This window comes from Pipistrellus hanaki, assembly GCF_964339955.1.
Source record: "Pipistrellus hanaki genome assembly, chromosome: 3".
Lineage (NCBI taxonomy): Eukaryota > Metazoa > Chordata > Mammalia > Chiroptera > Vespertilionidae > Pipistrellus > Pipistrellus hanaki.
In genome coordinates, this window is record NC_140505.1 from 23,251,552 (window position 1) to 23,275,807 (window position 24,256).

The 24,256-nt window shown below is 38.2% G+C and overlaps 1 protein-coding gene across 1 annotated transcript; it reads left to right on the forward strand.

Annotated features, from left to right (window-relative positions):
• Window positions 1-17: 17 nt before the first annotated feature.
• Window positions 18-24,256, forward strand: POLB (DNA polymerase beta). The gene is made up of 14 exons (XM_084876982.1): window positions 18-250; window positions 792-849; window positions 2,823-2,889; window positions 5,320-5,394; window positions 6,362-6,420; window positions 8,420-8,469; window positions 10,440-10,491; window positions 12,845-12,899; window positions 12,995-13,067; window positions 14,442-14,512; window positions 17,629-17,715; window positions 22,779-22,843; window positions 23,336-23,475; window positions 24,015-24,256. Exons 1-14 carry the CDS (start codon window positions 190-192, stop codon window positions 24,107-24,109), a joined length of 1,008 nt encoding a protein of 335 aa, XP_084733108.1. The 5' UTR covers window positions 18-189; the 3' UTR covers window positions 24,110-24,256.

Genomic DNA, 24,256 nt, shown 5'->3' on the forward strand with positions numbered 1-24,256 from the left:
GTCACCACGCGCGCCGTGCGCCGGGCGCCGCGCCTCCTGTCAGTGGCAGCCATTGTTCCGCCGGTCGCGGCTGGCCGTCCGGGGGCTGGGCTGGTCCTACCCACCTCTCCGCGTCCCTGTCCCCCTTCCAGCGGGGCTAGGGGTCCCGCGCCCGGCTCAGCGCACTCAGGCTCTCAGGTGCCGGCCGCCATGAGCAAACGGAAAGCGCCGCAGGAGACCCTCAACGGGGGGATCACCGACATGCTCACAGGTGAGCCCGGCGCCGGGGGGCCGCTGGCTTTCTCCGTTCCTGCCACCCCATGGCCTTCCCTGCTCCCTTTCCCGGCCCGACAGCCGGGCCCGGGGGAGGGGATCGGCGCCTCGCAGCGGGGAACCTCCGTGCGGATCTGCTTTCCGCGCCCGCAGCCGGCGGTCCGTCAGCGCTGCTGGGACCGGCGTCCCGCTTTCGGCGGGACAGTCCCGATTTTTAACCATTTGTCCCGCGTCCCGCGGCGTTTTAAGAGAGTCTCGATTTTTGGAAAGATTTGAATCTTTCCGATTTTTTAACAATTTGTCCCGCGGCGTTTTAAAAAAAAGTCTCGATTTTTGGAAAGATTTGATTAATGGTTAAATGGTTAAAAATCGGGACGCCTGGTCACCGCCGGGGCTGCTGTGGGCTCGGCCCGCGGAGCAGGGGTGGGTCCCCGCCCTGGAAGATTAGAGGCTGTCACTTCCCCTTTCGGGAAACTCGGCTCTCGTTTGTTTACACTCGTGGTTCTTGCTCACCCCGAGCCTCCTGTTGCCTTTTTCAGAACTCGCCAACTTTGAGAAGAACGTGAACCAGGCGATCCACAAGTACAACGCTTACAGGTGGGACGGGCGCCGTGCTCTCTGGGGACTACACTTACCCTCCGGGATGCATGGCCATGAACAGGGCGGAGGGGCCCGTGTGTATTCGGGCCATCTGCAAGAGGAGAAAAAAAAAAAAAAAAAAAAAAAAAAAAAAACAAGGTCTGAAGGCACTGACTAGTGGTACCTTACTGCAATATCAGAACTTGGGCAGAGCTCTGTAAGATCAGTTCAGTCCAGCTCGGACTTAACCATGAATTGCTGAAGACCCAGTTTGCCTTTCACGTACATGAAAGACAGTGGAGGAGGACTGTGCTGTGACATAGATGTGGTTCAAGGAAACACATTCCCCCCTCTGGTTCGTCTGTGCCTTACTTATCCTGTCACCGTTTTGGATCCCATCCTTGTTCGTCTCACTGGGGGCCTTTTTCTAGACATTATTCCACTTGCTTCTGATCCTTAGCCTATAAACACATCCTAATCCCTCAGCTCTTCAAAGCAAAAAAACAAAGCAATCTTCTTCACGCCCCTATGACTAGGACCTTATCTCTCTCTTCTACTTGACAGTGAACCTTGAGGGATCTGTGTTCTTGGCCTGGCCTTCTTAATCTCATTGCAGTAGGATTTCTGTTCTGCCGAACCTCGGAAAATGCCCTCACCTACATCTTATCAGATTCTCAGTGACATCCACTACTAGCTCATTCTATTCATGTCTTACCCTTGACGTCTGTGACAGCACAACCTTCTGTTCTTTCACCTCTTGTCTTCTGTGTTAAAATGGCAGTGCCTAGAGATCTGCCCTCAGACTCTCCTCTCACTTTCTTGGCAATCTTATCATTCTTGGTGGCTTTGTATACTGGTTATGTCAGTGACTCCAAATATGTATCGCACTGGGCTTTTTTCCAGATTTTTTACATCTGTATCCCCTTGATCTTTACCTTTCCAAAAGTGAACTCAACTTCCTCCTTCCCTTCCCAGCCGGCGTAATCTAAAAAGAATTATACTCTTCTACTTTACCTCCTGTGGCTTCCCATAGAAAGTAACTGTCCGATCATCCGCAAAATTTGATGATGTAGTAGTCAAGAGATATTTTCAAACCTATAATTTGAGTCACAGCAGGCTTCAGAGAGAAAATGTTTAGTCTTGTCCTTTGATTCTAATTGATAGTTTTGCTGGGTAGAGTAGGACCTTGCTTTTCATCACTTTGAGTATTTCTTGCCACTCCTTTCTGGCCTGCAAAGTTTCTGTTGAGAAATCAGCTCACAGTCTTACAGGAGCTCCCTTGTTGGTCACTAACTGCTTTTCTTTTGCTGCTCTTATGATTTTCTCTTTATCTTTTGGCATCTTAATTGTGATGTGTCTTGGGGGTGGGCATCTTTGGGATTATCTTATTTGGGACTCTCTGTGTTCCTAAACTTACATGTCTATTTTCTTCACCGGGTTAGGGAAGTTTCCTATCATTTTTAAAAAAATAGTTTTTCAACTTCTTGCTCTCTTCTTCTTCTGGCACCCCCATGACATAAATGTTGGTGTGCTTGAAGTTGCCCCAGAGGCTGCTTACACTATCCTCACCTTTTGAATTCTTTTTTCATTTTGCTGTTCTGATTGGGTATTTTTTGCTTCCTTATATTCCAAATTGCTGATTCGATTTTTGGCTTCATCTACTATACTGTTGATTCCCTGTAAATTATTCTTCATTTCAGTTAGTGTATCCTTTATTTCTGACTGATTCTTTTTTATAGTTGTTCTATAATTTAGTTGTAATTTTGAGGTCTCAATTGTGAGTATTTTCAAGATATATCTCTAATAGAGAGGTATGTGATTTCAACTCATCTCTGTGTGTGTGATATATATATATATATATATAAAGTTTTACAGATATGGAAAATGAATTATCTCGATGAAAGTTTAAGCTGCATATTTGCTTATATGTGTATTCCAGTTTAAGAAAAATTAAGTCCTTACTGGATTTCTAATTTATTTTTTTCTTATAGGAAAGCAGCATCTGTGATAGCAAAGTACCCAGACAAAATAAAGAGTGGAGCAGAAGCTAAGAAACTGGTAAGTTTAGTAAGCAAGTTGATTGACGAATTCACACATATACGAATTTGGTGGGCTCCCATAAACTAAATTTGCCTCTTTGAAGCTGCCTTGGCCTACACAGGCAAATTTCACTGTACAGACTTATTGGAATAATATTTATTTTGCTTCAAGCATACTTCAAGCTCAAAGTGTTTTGATTGGGAGAGGGATGAGTTTAAAAATTTTTAAACGTGTAATTAAATTTTTTTCCTCTATTTTTTTCCATTTAATGCATGTACTCACTCATTTTTAATTTGAGCGTAGTCCTGAAGAAGAGTATGGAGACAGCATATCTGGTCCCCATATACCTTTTTCTGATCCCCACGTATAGGAACTTACATGAGTTAGTGTTCCCAAAGAGATTTTACCTGTTAATAAGCACATGATTAAACAAACCCCTTTGTATATTATGGCATTTAGCCCTGTCCTCTGTAATTTCCATAAAGCCCTGTATGCTAGCAGTGTCACAATTTCTAGAAGGTCGCATCCTTGATAATTTGTAATAGTAATGTTAATATTATCCCGGGAAAGTGTACTTATTGATAATCAGATTATTCTCTCATCTAAATCTCACTAAAAGACTCTAAGTTCTTAAAAATTAAGGACCATACCTTTTTCATTTTTTTCTTTTATTATTTTTTAAAATCCTCAACCAGGATATGATTATTGATCTTAGAGGGAAGGGAGGTGGGGGGAGAGAAAGAGAACATTGATGTGAGAGAGAAACATTGATTGGTGGCCTTTGATACACGCCCCCGGGGGATGGAACCTTCACCTTGGGAATGTGCCCTGATCCAGAATTGAATCTGCAACCTTTCGGTATATGGGATGATGCTCCAACCAACTGAGCCACACTGGCCATGGCTTATTAATTTTTTCTTAAAGATGTCAAACTGGCATGGCTTTTAATTAGTCTCCTGATAGTTATCACCTTCTGTTGTTCTTTATGTGTTTTCAAAGTCCTCTAGAATTTAGGTATTGCTATTGGATTGTCCTTAATTTTCTCATGAAAACCTTTAGCACAGGGGTCCTCAAACTTTTTAAAGTGGGGGCCAGATCACGGTCCCTCAGAGAGCTGGAGGGCCGGACTATATGAACTACTAATTCCTACTGTAACACCTCGGCTGCACTCACTGCCCAAAAAACCTGGCGGGCCGGATCAGACTCCTCAGCGGGCCGCATGTGGCCCGCGGGCCGTAGTTTGAAGACCCCTGCTTAGCATGTAAACTATAACTGTTCTTATATTTTCACCTTTCAAAGTCTTAACATTACCATAAATCTTGTACTTTATGACTAAGTGACAGATTATACACTTTAGTCATGTACCACATCTTCATCTTGAATTTATTACTCAATACAAATCATGGTATGGTGTCTAGGTTTTAAATCCTTTGTGTTATAATAGTTCTCAACATCAATACATCCTCCCCAAATAGACGAGCCAGGCAAGTTATTAATACATTAGACTTTAATTCTAAGTTTCTATGTTGTTGAATTGATCCAGTGTTAAACCTCAGAAGCCACTTCTGCTCCCATTCTGTTCCCCTTTAATCACCATTGAATTTCCCTTTTTATGTTAATTGTAAATAGCCCAATCATTTATTAAAGGCAAACTTCTGTCAAACTTTGATGCACTTCATTCCAAACCTCAGTTATGGTATATCCCTAAAAAGAACCCAGAAGTACCCAAAATTCCTTTTGCATAAGATTGGACTTAATATGAAAATGTCATTTTTATTCCATTTTACTATTATAATTTTTTCACTGTTACTTTTGAACAGACATACTTTCTGATGCATATGAGTGCTTCTCCATAATTCTAGAAATCTGAGATTTTCAGAATAAGTATTTTGCCTTATACTTTATAATATTAGTTATAAAAAATAGCCTGGCTCTAAATTGCTTTGGGTCAGTATCTTCTGACATAGAAAATGAGAAACCTTAGCAGTCCCTCCCCCCCCCCTTTTTTTTTTAATGTTTTTATTGATTTTAGAGAGGAGCAGAGAAGGATAGAAGATAGAAATATCCACAAGAGGGAGAGAGAGGCATTGATCGGCTGCCTCCTGCACTTCCCCCATTGGGGATGAAGTCTGCAACCCGGGCATGTACCCTGACCAGGAATTGAACTGTGTTCTCCTGGCTCACAGGTCAGTGCTCAACCACTGAGCCACACCAGCCAGGTACAGAAGGTAATTTTTAAAAAACAGGTCATTTAGAATTGTTTTGCTAGGGCTTCTCTTTTGTCCATCATTTAAGTATTTTATATTTTTTACTGAGGCCCAATTTCTTTGTTCTTTGTTTTAAAACTTGTCATAGGATAATCATTTGTTTTTAATTTTGTACTTTATTTTTAGAGATTTGGAAAACATTACATTTACATAACTTCTGTGTTTTTAATTTTTTATGTAGCCCGGCGTTGGAACAAAAATTGCTGAAAAGATTGATGAGTTTTTAGCAACTGGAAAATTGCGTAAACTGGAAAAGGTAAAATTTTAATGTATTTATTTGCTTATTTGGTTATTGTGTCTGTCTTAGTGTGTGTGTGTGTCTGTCTTTATGGCAGCTGTCATGGAGCACCATTGCAGGTGATTGATGTCACTGACTCGAGAGACTCAGAAGGAAAAGAGAAAAGGGGAGTTTATGGCTTTGAGTGTCTCATTTTTAAGAATATTCTATAGAATGTTCATTTATTTTATGTAGCAATTAAGAGACTATTTACATATATAATAGAATTATCTTCATATTTCCAGAACCATTTAGGAGGGAGATTATAAACTTTGACTAAAAGGTATTATCTTTTAGAACTTCAATGCTTAAACTCTTCCAAGTATTGCTATGGTTTTATTTCACTCTTGTGAGAGTAATTATATCACTTTTGGTTTTTCATGAATGTTATTTAAGAGTATTGGATAAGTTAGAGATGAGACATCTTTAGCTGCTCTGTTATTTATATATGATGTGTGTGTGTGTGTGTGTGTGTGTGTATTATATATATATATATTATACACACACACACACACACACACACACACACACACACACACATATATATATATATATATATATATATATATATATATATATATATATATATATATATATAAAAAGCCAGGGACTGGAACGACCAGAAGGACTGGTCGCTATGAGGCTACTTGCCAACCTCCCATTGTCCCTCCCCCAAGCCAGCCCTGATTGGCCCAATCGGGGTGGACCATCCTCCCTATAGGCCCAGCCCTGATCCACCCCAGTTGGGGCTGGCCAAGCCAGCCGGACCCCACAAGTGCACAAACTTGTGCACTGGGCCTCTAGTCACTTATAACCACCTATATTTATATGAATACTCCTTTAAGGGTTATCCAGACACATGTAAGTGTTGGTTTGTTTCCAATAAGATCATTTGAGCCCTTGAAGCATTCCTAAATCATTGTCATGCTCCCCCCACCCCTTACAGATTCGGCAGGATGATACAAGTTCATCTATCAATTTCCTGACTCGAGTTACTGGCATTGGGTAAGAACTATTACTTTTTTTTAATCTTGACCCAAGGATATGTTTTTATTGATTTTAGGGAGAGAAGAAGGATTTCAAACCAGCGCCCATTTGGTCTATGATATTACACTCCAACCCACTGTGCCAGGGCAAGAACTATTTTTTAAACAGACACAATGTGGGGTTGGTTTAATTTTTTATGTCAGCCAAACTAAAATGCATGCTTTTCTCTTCAAAACCTGCCTCTTTGCCTGTCTGTGGCTTTGCCCACACAGTTTGCTCTTCCATATGTTGCATATGTGAAGCTGGTTCTCTAGTTGTTGCCTTTACTGTGAAAGCCTCATCCAAGGCTAGTGTTACCTCCTTTATGAGGCCAGTTTGATTCCCCAGCGGAAATGATTTCTTCTTCCTCTAAACTCCACTAACGCTTGCTCTTCGTACATCTTATTGTGTTTCCCAGATTAAACCTCATTTGCCTCTTTGAGCATGATATCTTAAACATTTAAGCTTTTATTTCCGTACCACTACCATAGTACCTTATGAATGTGAAACAAGTTCTCAAACATTTTTTTAATGATGGAATCTTTATCTTAAAATTTGAACTAGCATGAAAGGAGCTTCTTTGACACTAGACAAAGTAAAGACGAACATTGAAATATTAAGGCTGTCATGCTTTACTTAACTATCATCTTCGTGGAATGAGAATTTTTTTTAGATATGATTTTTTATATGGCAACATTTTTATGAATGTTACTCTAAAATAGTAACTTAGTCTACTGAAAATGAGCTTGACTCCTTGGGGACAAAAAACAATTATGCAATGTTACCGTGTTTTCCCTGAAAATAAGACATCCTCCAAAAATAAGTCCTACTTACAGGTTTCCTTCTGAGTGAAAATAAGGCCCCCACTAGGCTAAACATGAGAGATTTGGTCCACTGATTCTGAAAGAAATGGAGTCACAAGAAATTCACTAGGAAATTCAGGAATTGGATTGTTATGATGATGTTCTAGAAGATGATGACATGATTGTCATTGAATAAATGAGTAAATTCTTGATACTGTAGGATTCACAGTTTGTCTTGACAACTACCGTACTACCGTACCATATACAGGTAATAAATTTCCTTTATTTTCATTTAACAATAAATGTGTACTGTATTCTTCTTCATGGAAAAATAAGACATCCCCTGAAAATAAGACCTAGCACATCTTTGGGAGCAAAATTAATATAAGACACTGTCTTATTTTCGGGGAAACAGGGTAGTTAAAAGTTGTTTTATAGGGTATCTATTATATTGTTCCCTTTTTCCAGACAAGAAAACTGCATACAGAAAGTGAGAAAAGTGTGGCAGAATCAGAATTAGAACTGTTTCCTGACTACCTTTCAGTTCTGTTTTTTTCTATGCTACATTGTCTTCCTGCCATGAATATCAGTTTCTTTGAATAGGCTCTTTATCATTCCATTCTCAGTTTAAATATCTCAGAGGCCTTCACTCACCACCCAATCTAAAGTAGTACCTAACCACTCTGCTATGTTTCTCTATTTTAATTCACGTGCCAGGTATTTTTTATTTATTTGTTCATATATGTATTTATTCACTCTACCCACTGGAATGTAAATAGGTAATACCAACACCCTTATTTGTGTTGTTCCTGTTGAATTTTTAGCACCTAGCAGTGTTATCTGGTACATATTAAGCCCTCAGCAAATCTCATGAATGATGTACAGTTTTAAAATACCTGTATGTTTTTTATGAATAAAAGACATGGGCAAAAGGCCACTTAACTGTTGAGATATCTTTTTCATTTCTAAGTTTATGGTTGTATTCCTAGTTTGAGGCTTTACGAATTCTTCTCTTGGGATGAAAATGAACATTACCCAAATTACCATGCACCATTTTAGCAAGTCTTGTTCACTTCAATAGTAACTCTTTTATGTTTAACAAGAGAAGACATAAGTATTTGTTTCAAGAATCCTGAGTTTCACTTGATATGAAATAATTTGTTTCTTTCTTGTAGTCCATCTGCTGCAAGGAAGTTTGTAGATGAAGGAATTAAAACATTAGAAGGTGAGTATGTAAATGTGGTAATGCTCTAACAAACCAGAACTTGAAAAAAATCCCTACTCACCCTAGCTGGTTTGACTCATTGGACAGAGCGTTGGCCTGTGGACTCAGGGGTCCTATGTTCGATTCCAGTCAAGGGCATGTATCTGGGTTGCGGGCATGATCCCCATTGGAGTGTGTGCAAGAGGCAGCCCATCAATGATTCTCATCATTGATGTTTCTATCTCTCTCCTCTCCCTTCCTCTTTGAAATCAATAAAAACATATTAAAAAACAAAACAAAAAACCCCTTCTCAGTTAGATACAACTGATACGGATTTTTTTTTTTTTTAACTTTACATTAGAGAATAGATATACAGAGTAGTTTAGATTCCTATCTTAACTCAGAAGAAAATCAGGAAGAACAAGAAATGGCTTTTGGTTTTAAGGCAATGATTTCATTTGCAGGTTTTAATTGATGTAAATAAACTTTGTTCGTTAATAGAATTTTAAACAACAAAGTCCTACATTCAGCTTAAAAGCCAAGTTTTGTATATTGAGAAAGATTCTGTAAGAGACTTGTTTTGCTTATTGAATTTTTGCTTTCAAAGAAGTGATAAAAATAGTAACATAAAACATTTTTTCTTAAATCTAATATAGCAATCATTTAAATATAATTTATTCTTCATACATTTCAAGGGTGTATATATATATATAGGTATAGATTCATTCAGTATATCTGGCATTTAGGGTTTAAAATTAATGAGTTCAACTACTTGTAAGCAATGAGTTCATTAAGAATAAATGATTGGTGCTTAAGTTTCTCAGCTACAGAATGGTATAATTTCTGTCTCATGTGATGTAATGAAATAATATATGTAAAGCACTTAGCACAATGCTTGGTGCCTACTGAAGTAATTAAAAATAGTAACTGTTTCTTAAGAAGTATGGTTAATTAGTAATATTACTAAGAATTTGTGTGAGTCACATGGCTAATTAATGACCTCTGTTACATCTGCATCTCCGAGGGTTGTGCTTTTCTGCTTAAGGCATATACTGAAAATGGGGTCAAGAATTTGTTTTTCAAAGGTATTCAGTTGTATCCCTTGGGAGTGTGAAGGATCTATAATTCCCCTCATTCTCTTAACTTTTGTAGGGTTTTTACATTATCATTTCACAGATCTGTAATATAATAATTGTTGATATATCCATAAAACAAACTCAATATTTCTGTTTCATTTTAGTCATATACTTCATTGTTTTCTGTGTATATACAACTATGAGAAATATTAAGTGCTTCATATTTTATAAAGATACTTATTTTTCTCCATTTTACATTTCCAGAGAGAATTTAGGTGAATATATGGGTGATTATAGGAATTGCTTGTGAAGCTTAGTTATCTTTAAAAGCTTACTCTTGTATTCATGCCCAATAAAGGAACATCTAAGTGCTACTAAGCCACTTTTAGATTTAAGGTATGTTAGGAAATGACAGTTTTTAAAATAAAAAAGTAAAAACACATCTCTTTTTAACAAGATTTTTAGCACAGTTTCTACACAAACTGGTACTCAATAAATGTTAACTAAATGAAGAAGTGAATAAACAAATGAGCAATACAAATGAACTTATTTACTCATAATACATTCAGAAGTTGTGGTTATACTGCTGCTGTTAACTATAAATTAAGCAATATAGTTCTTGTAAGGCTGCTTTGTGCTATAGTCAGTGAAATTTGGTCTGATCTTGGTATGTTTTATCTACTGTTACATGTAACTAATTAAACTTTTGATTCAGTACATAAAAAATGATCATGAAATAACTGTTAATTTGAAGAATCACTTTTATCTAATTCTTTTTAGGTAGATTTTTTTTACTGTCTTTTCACAGTAGTTTTAATGTATTTTCCATGTAGTTTTTTTGTAAATAGGATCACTAAATTTACCATTTTTCCAAAAAATGTTTGAATCAGCACCTCAATTTTATCTTTTATACAGATCTCAGAAAAAATGAAGATAAATTGAACCATCATCAGCGAATTGGGCTGAAGTAAGGTGGCAAATTTTCTTTGACACTGGAAATAAAAGTAAAATTTTTTATAGCCATTCTTTCATACATCATAATAATTCTTCAAACTTAGCTAAACAACCATTTCTCTATTCAGAAATGCTAAGATTTGTTGCAGACACCTGTAGAGAATATGCCTGTATTCACGTGTTTTGCTACTGCTTTCTAGTTTGCCTGTTTTGAGTTTTCCCCTCATTCACTTAGCTTTTGTAGGGAATTCCCTATGAAAGTGCATAGAACTGAGTGCATCAGTGAGTCAGTGGGTGTTTATTTCATGGTTTCATTATACAGAGCACTACACTAGATCTGGGGTAAGGATATGAACAGGCTCAGTGTTGCTTTTATGAAGTTTAGAGTCTACCTCAGAAGATAGGACATGAACTTGAAACACTAAATTCAAAAAGAAGAAAAATACCAAGCACTTAAATAATAGTAATGGGATAACTAATAGGCATGTTGTATATCAGCATTAGCTATTATTTATGTTGTATACCAGATATAATCAGGAACCCCCTTTCTAATTATTTAAAACTGGAGACCTGGTGTATGAAAATTCATGTACTGGATTGGAGGTCCTTCAGCCCAGCCTGCCCCCTCTCATAGTCCGGGAGCCCTCAGGGGTGGGAGTGACTCGGCCATCAGGGGAAGGTGATGCCCCATCACACCTCTGCTGCTGCCACTGCTGGTAGCACAAGTCTCAGCCAGCCCTGATTACCTGAGCCTTGGGTGGCTCTGGGCGGTTGGGTAGCCGCTATCCAAGGCTTGTCTGTGCCTCAGGTTGGCCCTGGGCAGCTGAGGGGACTGGGTGACTCCAGAGGCAGGCAGGCCCGGCCTGGCCACACACCTGCCACCCAGCAGGGCTGTAGGGACTGGGCGCTGCTATCTTGTGGCTGTGGGTGCCTCCATCTTTGAGGGAAGGGTGGTCAATTAGCATATTCCCTCCTTATTGGCTGTGAGCACCACCCTCTTTGAGGGTGGGACAGTCAATTAGCATATTCCCTCCTTATTGGCTGTGATGGCGTGAGGGTCAATTAGCATATTCCTTTTTATTAGATAGGGATACATAGTGCATAAGCTATGTACATGCATAAGCATGTTTCTTTCCTCTAGTCTTAAGTCTTGTTGGCAATTCAGTCCTAATAACCTGCACTTTTCTGTTGATGCTTTACCATACTATTATGCTGCCCTTCCCAAAATTTGAGCAAATTAAGAGACCAGGGTGGTATAGTTCTCACTATCCTTGCATTTACATAGTAAATAGAGATCTAAGAACTTAGTTGTGAGAATTGTTTTTGAGCCAGTGCTTTATTCTTAGATGCTATTTCATATTTAGATAATATTTTTATAACAATCTTATAATTCCTATACCATATAATTCAACCATTTAAAGTACAAATTCATTGGTTTTATTTTTAAATTTTTTCAATTTATTTTTATTGTTTGAAGGTATTACAGCTGTCTCCCCCCTTTAACCCCTTTCTCCCCACCTCTCCATTTCTCCCTCTACAGGCCTTCACTGAGTTATTGTCCATGGATTATGTGTGTATATATATATATATATATATATATATATATATATATATATATAAGTTCTTTGGTTAATCTCTTCCTACCCCCTCCCCCTCCACTTCCTTTGAGATTTGTCAGTCTGTTGCATGCATCCATTTCTCTGGATCTGTTTTGTTCATCAGTTTACTTTTTCAGGGTTTTAGTATATTCACAGAGTTGTATAACCGTCACTAACCAAATTTTAGACCATTTTTGTTGCTTGTCACTCCCATTTCTCTCCAGTCCTCCACCTCTACTCCCCAGCTCCTGGCAACTACTAATCTACTTATTGTCTCTATAGATTTGCCTATTCTGGACATTTCATATAAATGAAATAATACAATATGTGGTCTCTTGGCTTCTTACAGATAGAATAATGTCTGGGTTTGTTTATGTTGCAAAATCCTACTAAGGTATTTTAAAATACAATAATTTTACATGATTTAAGGACAATAAATTATAACCCCTTGACTTGTCAATAGGGAACACTCTAATTTGGAAGTGTACCAACTTAAATTTATTTATTCTTGGTATGTAAATGTGAAGTTTATTTATAAATAAGTTTAGGTGGAGTATCTGGAATAGCAGAAAGGATGGCGCGTAAGGATTTTGATCAAGTTTGAGGAATAAACCTTTTCTACCTCAGTTTTACTGTTGTCTTAATGAATTTTAATTTTGATTTTTTTAATGATCTGACGATATAAGAACACTTGATATAGTAGGAAATTTAATTTTTAAGAAGATTTAAATGTCACACAAATCTTACCTATTTATTCTGTCTTTATAGATATTTTGAGGACTTTGAGAAAAGAATTCCTCGTGAAGAGATGTTACAAATGCAAGTAAGAGTGTGCTGGATTATATTCTTTGATTAGAATTGACAGTGTCACTCTGAAAAGCCATTTTTAGAATACTGACTTAATTTTTCTCCTATTAGGATATTGTACTAAATGAAGTTAAAAAAGTGGATTCTGAATACATTGCTACAGTCTGTGGCAGTTTCAGAAGAGGTAATACACTTCTTAATCTCAGGTTATTCATGCCTTGATGTTAAAATTGTTTAGTATATATAAAAAAAATGGATTAAAAAGATGTAATTTGTGCCCTAGCCAGTTTGGTTCAGTGGATAGAGCATTAGCCCACAGACTGAAGCTTCTCAGGTTCAATTCTGGTCAAGAGCACATGCAGGCTGATTCCTGGCCCATTCCAGGTGCATGTGGGAGGCAATTAATAGATGTCTCTCTCACATCTATGTTTGTCTCTGTCTCTGCTCCTCCCTTTTTACTCCCTAAAAATCAATGGAAAAATATCCTCGGGTAAGGATTAACAACAACAAAAAAGATGTAATTTGTGTTACTTAACAGATTTGCTTAGATCCAATAGTATTAATTAAGTTTATTTATTTGTAGATGGAAATATATATATGAAAATTAGAGAAATCCATACTGGATTTATTATAGGATGATATTTTAGTGACTAATTTTAATAAAAATTTACAATAATTTTGGATGTGTTAAAATACTAATGGTGGTTTTATGGCTAGATGCAAGTGAATCTGTGTAGTTTTTATTTGTTTTACTTTTTGTATTTTTTAAGTTTTCTTTAATGGATCTAAGAATAATGTCTCAGAAGCACCAATTCTCACAACAACCAGGTTCTGCTGATGTCAATTTACTATGTGAATAGGAGCAAAGCTATACAATTGTGGTCTCAAAAATTTGGAAGGGTAATATAAGTTTAAAAGTATAAACTTTAACAATTAGAATAGAAAAATTTTATTTAAAATGTTTAGAAAGATATCTGACTGAATATCCGGCCACACTGGAGTTTTGCTTGGAAGTAGGGTTAGGCTCTAGTCTAAGCAATTCTCTGGGTAGCTGCTGTAAGAATCTAGAGTTGGGGATAGAAAAGGACTAAATCCATAATTACTGATAAGCAGAAAGGATATTGGATTGGGGCCAAAATACCTGGGTTCTCAGGCCAAATCTGTCACTGTATGATTTTAAGTAAGTTTGTCTCTCCACAGACTTTGATGTACAGACTTGAATAACTTGTTAACTCTAATCATCTCATTCTGCAAATATGGAAAACTTGCAGAATGAGAAGATTAGAGTTAACAAGTTATTCAAGTCTGTACATCAAAAACACCTAGGAAGTTTTAAAAACATACACATTGCAGTTCCCTGCTGCAAGCCTACTAAATAAGAATCTCCTTGGGTAGGGCCTTGCAGTCAGTATTTTCAAAACATACGGTAGACTTTGATATACAGCAAGCCCCATGCTATGAGAAGTAAGGCCCTTCTATGTGTGTCATCCCCATGGCTCTGTTTGTCTCATAGGTAAATTTACGTGAAGAATTCCATACGTTTTCTCTGTTATCATAGGTGCAGAGTCCAGTGGCGACATGGATGTTCTTCTGACCCATCCAAGTTTTACCTCTGAGTCAAACAAACAGGTACTTCAATTTATAATCAATGCGATCAATCTTACATAGCAATGAGCATCATTTTCTAAATGATAGTTGTCCATTTCCTGAAAAAGTTTTTGTTTTATTTTTCTAAAATATATATTTTGTTGATTTCAGAGAGAGAGGGAGAGGGAGAGACAGAAACATCAGTGATGAGAGAGAATCATTGATTGGCTGCCTCCTGCATGCCCCTTAACTGGGGGTCGAGCCCAAAATCCGGGCATGTGCCCTGACTAGAAATGGAATCGTGATCTCTTGGTTCATAGGTCAACGCTCAACCCGTGATCCATGTTGGCCAGGCCTAAGTTTGTTTTTTTTTTTGTTTTTTTTGTTTTTTTTTTTTTAATAAGTTTTTATTTTTCATATTATTACAAATGTTCCTCCCCCCCCCCCCACCACCATTGCTCTCCTCCACCAGGTTCCCACCCCACCCTCTGCCCTTTCCCCTCTCCCCATTGTCCTCATCCATAGGTGCACAGTTTATGTTCAGTCTCTTCCCACGCCCCCCTCTCCCCTTTTCCCCAAGAATCGTCAGTTCACTCCCCTTCCATACCTCTGATTCTATTATATTCAACAGTTAATATTGTTCATCAGATTTTTTTAATTTCCTTGGTTTTTAGATTCACTTGTTGATAATTACGTATTTGTTGTTCATAATTTTTATCTTTGTTTACTTTCTCTTCTGAAAGAACCCCCTTCAGCAATTCATATAATTCTGGTTTGGTGGTGATGAACTCCTTTAGCTTTTTTTTATTAGTGAAGCTCTTTATCTGGCCTTCGATTCTGAATGATAGCTTTGCTGGGTAGCTTATTTTTGGCTGTAGGTTCTTGCTATTCATCACCTTGAATATTTCTTGCCATTCCCTTCTGGCCTGCATGGTTTCTGTTGAGAAGTCAGCTGACAATCGTATAGGTGCTCCTTTATAAGTTACTACCTTCTTTGCTCTTGCTTCTTTTAATATTCTCTCTTTATCTTTTGCTCTTGGAATTTTAATAATGATGTGTCTCGGTGTGGTCCTCTTTGGATTCCTTCTGTTTGGAGTTCTGTGTGCTTCCTGGACTTGTAAGTCAAATTCTTTCACCAGGTGGGGGAAGTTTTCTGTCACTATTTCTTTCAGTATGTTTTCGATATCTTGCTCTCTCTCATCTTCTGGAACCCCCATAATTCTGATGTTGGTTCGCTTGAAGTTGTCCCAGAGGTTTCTTACATTATCTTCAATTTTCTGGATTCTCTTGCCTTCTAGCTTCTGTGGAGGAGTGTCTTCTGGCTCTTTATGTTCCAAATCTTTGACTTGATTCTTGCAATCTTCCCTTCTGTTTTTAGGACTCTGTAGAATATTTTTTATTTCAGACAATGTGTTCTTTATTTCTTGTTGATCCCTTATCATTTCTTGTTGACTCCTTATTAATTCTAGTTGATCTCTTTTCATATCCTCATAGGCCTTATCCATCTTTTCTAGGAAATTCTTGAAAAACCTTATAAGCGTAGATTTGAACTCTATATCCAGACGCTTTTTGTCCTCCATTTCTTTCGTTTGTGATCTATTTTGTTGTCGCATTTCGCAGTTACAGATGGGACGGGGTTTCAGGGTGGAGCCTGCAGCTTTGGCTTCCGTCAGCCCCGCCCTATGCGGGTCCTTCAGTGCTCGCTGCCGGCGCCTCTGAGAGAAAGGTGCCCTCGATTTTCGCCTGCTGCCAAACAGTCTATGCTCTCCCACAATGAGCCCGGTATTGGGGTTCAGTTCAGTTGGAAGTGGAGTTGGAGGTGGCGTTCACAGCAGTCTGGAGCCCCAGTCTCCTTCCCGTCAGGGCAATCCCGCGGCACAGCCGACCGTCCCTTCTCTGGGGGCAGTGTGCGCGCCTCCGGGACCTCCTTTCTCCGCTACCCCGGGGTTCCGCCGTACAGCCCAGCTCCCTATGGCTGAGCCTGAGTCCCCGGGGTCTGGCCCAGAACTGGGGTTCAGAGCAGTCAGGGGCCCAGCACAGTCGGAGTTTTCTCTCCTTCCCGCTAGGGAACGCCCGCCAGGCACTCGGCCTCCCTCCTCTCCGGCTCCGTCCTCTCCGCGCGCGCCACGTGTCTCCGTACCTTAGGCTTTTACAGCTCCTCCGTGCTTCCTTCTGGTTTTCTCCTTGCTTCTTGTTGTAGGATTTCCAGTCAGTCGACTTTCCTGTAGTTCTGGGTAATGTCCATTTTATATTTTAGTTGTATTTTATTAAAATTGTTGTGTGCGGCTGCAGCTAGTTGCCTACCCGAGCAGCCATCTTGGATTCTCTCTCCAGGCCTAAGTTTTTATTTTAATCTTTCTGAAAAGTCACACTGTTCGGTACTGATTGAATTATGTGAAAGGCAAAAAGTAAGTTGTTGAAAGGAATTGAATGGACAAGGAATTGAATGGACAATCCAACACTTGAAAGGGATGACATTTAGTAAAATATTTTCAGGATTATTTATTCTCTATCATAGATATTTAAAAAATACTCTATATAATCAGATTTTCAATAAAGGGTTTAAAAATATATATATATTTTATTGATTTTTTACAGAGAGGAAGGGAGAGGGATAGAAAGTCAGAAACATCGATGAGAGAGAAATATCGATCAGCCACCTCTTGCACACCCCCTACTGGGGATGTGCCCGCAACCAAGGCACATGCCCTTGACCGGAATCGAACCTGGGACCCTTCAGTCTGCAGGCCAACGCTCTATCCACTGAGCCAAACCGGTTTCAGCTAAAGAATTTTTTAAATTAAAAAATATTGTATTTAGAAACTTTACCTCTATTAGAAATCTCAAGAAGGCAAAACATTCTTTATTTTGGAATACATGCCTTTTAAAAATGAAACAGCTAACTTTTTTGTTTTAATGAAACAGATAAACACAAATGATGTTTGTTTGGGTGCATCATGATATTGGTGAAAGATGATGGTATCTAAAAATAAGTTTCATTTAATAAGATGAATTTCCTGTTAAAAGGAAAAAGTACTTACTCAGGACATAGGAAAATAGGCATTTCTCCACAGATCATCAGAAAACTTGTGTTAAAAATGTTTTCTTGCCATAAGAGTAATTGTTCTTTTTCTTATTCCTTAATTACAATTCTACAGCCAAAACTGTTACATCGTGTTGTGGAGCAGTTACAAAAGGTCTGTTTTATTACAGATACTCTGTCAAAAGGTGAAACAAAATTCATGGTAAGTACTCGTTTGAGTTAACACATCAGAAAAAAACTTTAAAGACTGTTCAGTAATGGTTGTGAGGGTGTGCCCTCACTGTAGCTTAATGTTACAGTCAGTAACTATCCAAGAGGTCTTAAACAAGAAGAATTAGCAGAATGCTAATCTCAGACTATTTTAGTAAAGAATTTGGTTTTAAACTCCCCACTTGTAAATATCTGTGCCATTGGAATAGATCATTAGGTATTCTCTGCTATTTTTAAAATATCCATAATGACCTTGACATATAAGTTTTTCCCTAAAATAACAAATGTTTTTATATTCTCTGACTCAGAATTCTTTAAAATAAGTGAGATTAAAATTTCCTAGAGTGTTAATTTATTATAATACCAAAGAAAGAAACGGAATCCAGGTATGTGCTGGAACACGCAGGGAAAGAACACATTGTATGGAATGATCAGTGGGGGAGTTCAGAGAGGGGGACACGGGCAGAGATTTTCAAATTGAAACCCTTCATGATGAACTGTCAAAATCCTGGAGTCCTTCTAGGGAATTAAAATTTAAAGATTTTAAAAAAAATGGCAAATGGGTTAAAAACAGATTAATAAATGGCCCTGAATAAAAATTAACAGGAAGGCAAATAGAAATATTTAGATTAAGTTATTAAAAGCTTACCTTTATCCTACTGGTCACTTATATGTATGTACTACACTAGATGCGTGTGATTGAAATCATGCGAGGAGGCACCCCACCGGGGCCGGGATCGGAGCCTGACTCTCACAGCGCCATCCGCTTCGGGAGTCAGGCCGGATTGGCGCCCCAGAAGGCAGTACCAGCGCTGCGGGGGGCGGGACCCATGCCTGACTTGCAGGTCTCCTGGCGCCCCTGGCTGCTGCCCGAGCCACTGCACTGGCTTAGGCAGGGCCCCCTGCCTCTGTCTCCGTCTCTGCTCCACTCACCTGCAATCTCCTCCTGTCTGGTCTTGACCCATTATAGAGTCCCAGCGTAATTTTCATATTACCTCTTTATAATATAGATCATTTGGATTCCCTTTCCTTGGTGCCCCCCTTTTTCCAAGTTCCATAACTGAAAGGAAAAAGACATCTTTTGGAGAACAAACATGATAGAATTAGCAAGTCTCATGCATAAATTTGATGCATGAGATGGTTTTAACCTGTAGAATATGGTTGAGATAGATAATTGAAATACCATGTCATTCAGAAAGTAGAATGGTGGTTGCCAGGGTCTGGGTGGAGGGGTATGGGGAATTATTGTTTAATGGGTATGTAATTTAATTTGGGGTAGATGAAAATGGTTAAAATGGTAATTTTATGGTATGTATATTTAACGTGTAGAAACATTGTTATTAAATTCAGCCTGCTGATTTTTATGGACTATGAAAGTGTATTGTTTAAGTTACTCACACTTTATCATTGTTTTCAAAAGAACTTTGGGAAAGGTAAGAATAAAAATTCTAGTCAGTCTTTGAGAATTAAATGTTGTCCTGAATCTGTCAGATTTTGAGCTCTTAATCTGTTTCTAAAACTAGGTCTTATTTAAAATAGGGTTTATATATGCTCCATGAATATCTTTTTATTTTATTTTATTATTATTATTTTAAATATATTTTATTGATTTTTTACAGAGAGGAAGGGAGAGATAGAGAGCTAGAAACGTTGATGAGAGAGAAACATCGACCAGCTGCCTCTTGACACCCCCTGCTGGGGATGTGCCCGCAACCAATGTACATGCCCTTGCCCGGAATTGAACCTGGGACCTTTCAGTCCACAGACTGATGCTCTACCACTGAGCCAAACCAGCTTCGGCCATGAATATCTTTTTAAAATTTAGATTGATTTTAATTTACTCAAAATAAATAGGTATGAATCTTACAATTAAAGTACATCCAATCAGATAAAAATCCTAAAAACAATATGAGCTGGACAGGTTGGATTTGTGTTTGTTTTTTTTTTCATAGTAGGAGTGTCCTTGTATGCCTGGGCATGTTCTGGTTCCCCTTCTGGCCTCACTCTCCTCCAGTAGTCATCTCTGAGAGGCACTGGGATCCCTACCGGGAAGTGTACCACCTGCTTTCAGATTTAGCAATACCATAGCAGAAGCTTTTATTTATTTATTTGTTTGTTTGTTTGTTTGTTTGTTTGTTTTACAATCTGAACAGTATTCTGCTGGTGCTCAGAGAGATCCAGAGGAAAAATCAACAAAGGTGGTAGTAATATAGCTAGCAAGAACACAAGGAAAAATTATAAGCTGGTGGGCTGGGTATAACCTAAAAAGGAAAGGTAGGTAGCCAAGTATATGTGAGCATGAAGATTTATTGATGGTGGTAGAAATGGGTTTCCTAGTAGCTGCTCAGTTAAAAAACAAACAAACAACAACACACAAAAAAAACTTTGCCTAGGAAGTGCATGTGCAACCAAATTCCAGGGACTGCTACAGAGTAGGCTGGGTCAGACCTTACTGTGCATGATAAGAAAGAACAAAATGGAGAGAATGAGTGTTAATAGGGTGAGAAGGTATATTCAGTCAGTTCAGCAAATATGTATTATATTAAGCATCTACTACATTCCAGGTTCTAGGAGTTTGGGATCTATCAGGGAATTTAAGTAGAACTTACATTTGGGGAGTGTGGGAAGGGACTTAATAATGGAGAACTTAAGTGAGTAAATTGTATAGTGTGTTAGGTTAAGATAATAATTATTACTTTTTAAAAAGAAAGGGGAGAGCAGGACATAGGGCAATGGGCGTGCAGGAGACAGTACTATACAGGGTAGTCAGAGGCAGAGAAGGTGAGAGTTGGGGAAAGACTTGAGGTAGGAGATTTAGACAAGCAGATACCTGGGGGGAAGAGAGCAGTGACTCTAAGCGCATGAACATTAGCAGAGATATCCAAAGAAGTTACGATCTCTAGGTTTCTGAAAGGAAGTTGGCTGCAAAATGAATTCAATTTATAAAATGAAATAAACCCTTCTCATTCCATATCCACTTGATTTTAAAACCTCTTGTTCCTACAACTATCGATTTAGTAGTTTTAAAGATATGACCATTCATGTGTTTTTCAAGTTATCTTCAAAGCATTAATTCCTTTAATAGTAATCAAACTTTAGGGAAGCCAGGGTTATTCCAAATCTTCTTATAAAATCATGGTCTTTAGATAATTGAGCTATTCTCCCTGTGAATATACCATTTGAAAGAAAGATAAAACAATTTCCTCTGCATTCCTCTGCCTGTTTGATTTATATATGAGGAGTACCATTCAAATTTTAACATTCTGTGCAAGTTTGCCCTTGGATGATTTTCTGTGGAATATCTACAATAAGGATTAAAGAGATAATAAAAGGTACCTTGACTACCCTAAGGTATTGAGAGGAGCATTATTTCAGACGCTTGCATGAGGCTACCTAATTGAAATGTCAACAAAACTAATCCACTCTAATGAACAATCTATACCAATAAAAGGGTAATATGCTAATTAGACCCAGAGACCTTCCAGGAGACCTTCCAGTCGTCCTTGGTGGCAGGGCCAAGGCAGAGGCAGTTAGAGGTGATCAGGCTGGCAGTGGGGGCAGTTAGGAGCCAGTAATCCTGGATTGCGAGAGAGATGCCCAACTGCCCAATCTCTAGGATCGGACCCAAACCGGCAGTCAGACATTCCCCGAGGGGTCCCAGATTAGAAAGTGTGCAGGCTGGGTTGAGGGACACCTCCCCCCATCCCGCACAAATTTTGTGCACCAGGCCACTAGTGTACAATAACACAGAGAAATTCTTTGACACTAGCACTTCAGAAAAAGTGCAGGAAATAAAATTAGCCTTGAAGAAAGGAACTAAGCCATTAGATGAAGACCTAGTTCTGATGTCATGAAAAGTAAGATCATTGCCTGTGGCATCGAAACATCCATATCTGGAAGGTAATACCTCATGGTAATTCCAGATAGAAGTAGTTTCTGATTCATTTAAACATTGAGTTGGGACTAATTAATGCCAAAGAAGGTAGGTTTCATATTTTGAACATAAATAGGTTTCATTAATCTTTCAGCCATAGCAACCCATTTTGGATTTTAGATTTTAACTTTCCTATGTTGCTGAGTGAAAAAGTATGGCTTTTAGTGGTATGTACCAACTCAACTACTTTTCAGAATCAGAAGCCTGACACGTATATTTTTCTTAGAATGTGGCATTTGAAAGTTTTACTTTTAAATTTATTTATGTCTGTACTTTTTACATATTTATGGGTTGCTGACTAGTCTAGAATTTTTGCCTATTTTTCTGAAAAAGGAGAAGATAACAAAACAGATCTTGAAAAAATCTGTCTGAAACTAGAAGTATAATGAAAACCCACTTCTAGAGAAGCAAGAAAATAATCCCCTGGTTTTCTTATCTTAGATTATTCTTCTCTTAGTCTCATTTCTGAGAGGTTTCCACAATTTCAAACTCTCCCATTTTTTCTCTAATACCTTTTTTGTTTTCTTTTTCCTGAATAATCATTTCTTCCAAGTTGCTTTTTTTCTGTTTGTTTTGGTCTGTCTCTCATGTTTGATGCTTTCCTCAATTAGCTTGTTGTTTAGAATTCACAAAGGCCAAATCCTCATCACTCTCATCCTTGCCTGCCTTTGCATGTAGTTCTTTAATCATCAGGAAGTGTAATAAGAAGGTAGTGATAATGTACAGTGCATAGAAAAACTAAGTTAAAAGTGCTCCAAATTAGAAAACTGCTCCATATAACAAAACTTACCTCACATTTAACAACATTTATTTATTATTTATTTTATTTAAACAAATATATATTTTATTGATTTTTTACAGAGAGGGAGAGAGATAGAGAGCTAGAAATGTCAATGAGAGAGAAACATTGACCAGCTGCCTCTTGCACACCCCCTACTGGGGATGTGCCCACAACCAATGTGCATGCCCTTGACCGGAATCGAACCTGGGACCTTTCAGTCCGCAGACTGATGCTATACCACTGAGCCAAACCGGTTTCGGCACATTTAACAACATTTAATTAAAAATTAAGCTTTTAGTTTAAAAATATCATTAAACATTCTTTTAAATATCCATTTCAGGGTGTTTGCCAGCTTCCCAGTAAAAATGATGGAAAGGAATATCCACACAGGAGAATTGATATCAGGTAATTGTCTCTGACCTATTAACTTTCCCTTCTTTATTCCGTTCCCCCCGCCCTCTATTTATCTTGGAATTCACATAAATACCCAGAATCCCTTTTCATTCTGAAGTACCTTATGTTTCTGCTGTAGAAAATGGTTAGCCTGAAATGTAGAAATAATAACTGTCTACAGAATCTAATTTATTTTCTCTAGCTATCCATCTCATCAGGATGCCTTCCACAGCTCAAAAGTCATTTCCCACCTGGGGAAAGTTATTGCAATAAGTGGCACTGCTTTTCATTTCTCCACACCTCTTGCAGAGCATAGTTTACTAAAACCTAAACTGCAGGGTTGGGGTAGTTTGAATGGTTTACCTAGTGATAGTCTCCTTTTCAGGTTATGTGACACATAGACCGACATTTTAGGTGCTTTGTATCTAACTGATTTTTAAGAGTCTTATTTTTGCTACATTTGAAATGTGTAGTAGAAGATTTCTCTATTGCTTTTTTTTTAAGGTTGATACCCAAGGATCAATATTACTGTGGTGTTCTCTATTTCACTGGGAGTGATATTTTCAATAAGAATATGCGAACTCATGCCTTAGAAAAGGGTTTCACAATCAATGAATACACAATCCGTCCCCTAGGAGTCACTGGTGAGTATTTGTGTTCCTTAGAGAAAACCCCAGTCATCTGAAGAGAAAGTTCTTTTCAAGATATTTTGGTTTAGCAACTTTGATTTCTCTAAAAAGCCTTCAAATAACTATGCCAGTTAATTAGTTACTTTGTATTGTTAGTTCCTCAGGCAGCAAATGGGGCTTTAATCCATATATGTTCCCAGGCTCCCACTTGAAGGCCTATGATGACAGGAATTAATTCTAGCTCTATCACAGTGGATTAAATTCTTTCTACCTGTGATGGTCAGTAACAATAAACTTTACTGGTCTAAACTTTATTGTTTTATAAAATGTATCTCCAAGACTTCTGAAGCATCCAGGTATCATTGCTTTCAGTGCCAAGCCAAATCTGGTAGCTTTGATCCCATGTTTTATTTATTTATTTATTTTATTTTTTTACAGATTGGAAGGGAGAGGGCTGGAGAGTTAGAAACATTGATGAGAGAGAAACACAGTATGTCCTATACAACTGTCAGTCCTGAACCCTCTAAAACTTTTGATTCTTTTGTCTCTTGTAGGAGTTGCTGGAGAACCCCTGCCGGTGGATAGTGAGAAAGACATCTTTGACTACATCCAGTGGAAATACCGAGAGCCCAAGGATCGAAGTGAATGAGGCCTACCCTTCCCCCAGCACAGCCCAACAGGAGTCTTAATTTATTTCTTAACCTTTGCTATGTAAGGGTCTTTGGTGTTTTTAAATGAATGTTTCTTCTTCTTGTTTTAGCTTGTACCGTAATCAATAAAACCTCATGCACTATTA

What these genes read in the sequence shown, in the direction of transcription:
- POLB (XM_084876982.1), top strand. Translation starts at nt 190, where the DNA reads ATGAGCAAACGGAAAGCGCCGCAGGAGACCCTCAACGGGGGGATCACC. An exon ending in CTGTGGCAGTTTCAGAAGAG is followed by an intron (nt 13,068 to 14,441) that starts GTAATACACTTC and finishes CTGTTATCATAG; the next exon opens with GTGCAGAGTCCAGTGGCGAC. An exon ending in CCTCTGAGTCAAACAAACAG is followed by an intron (nt 14,513 to 17,628) that starts GTACTTCAATTT and finishes ACAATTCTACAG; the next exon opens with CCAAAACTGTTACATCGTGT.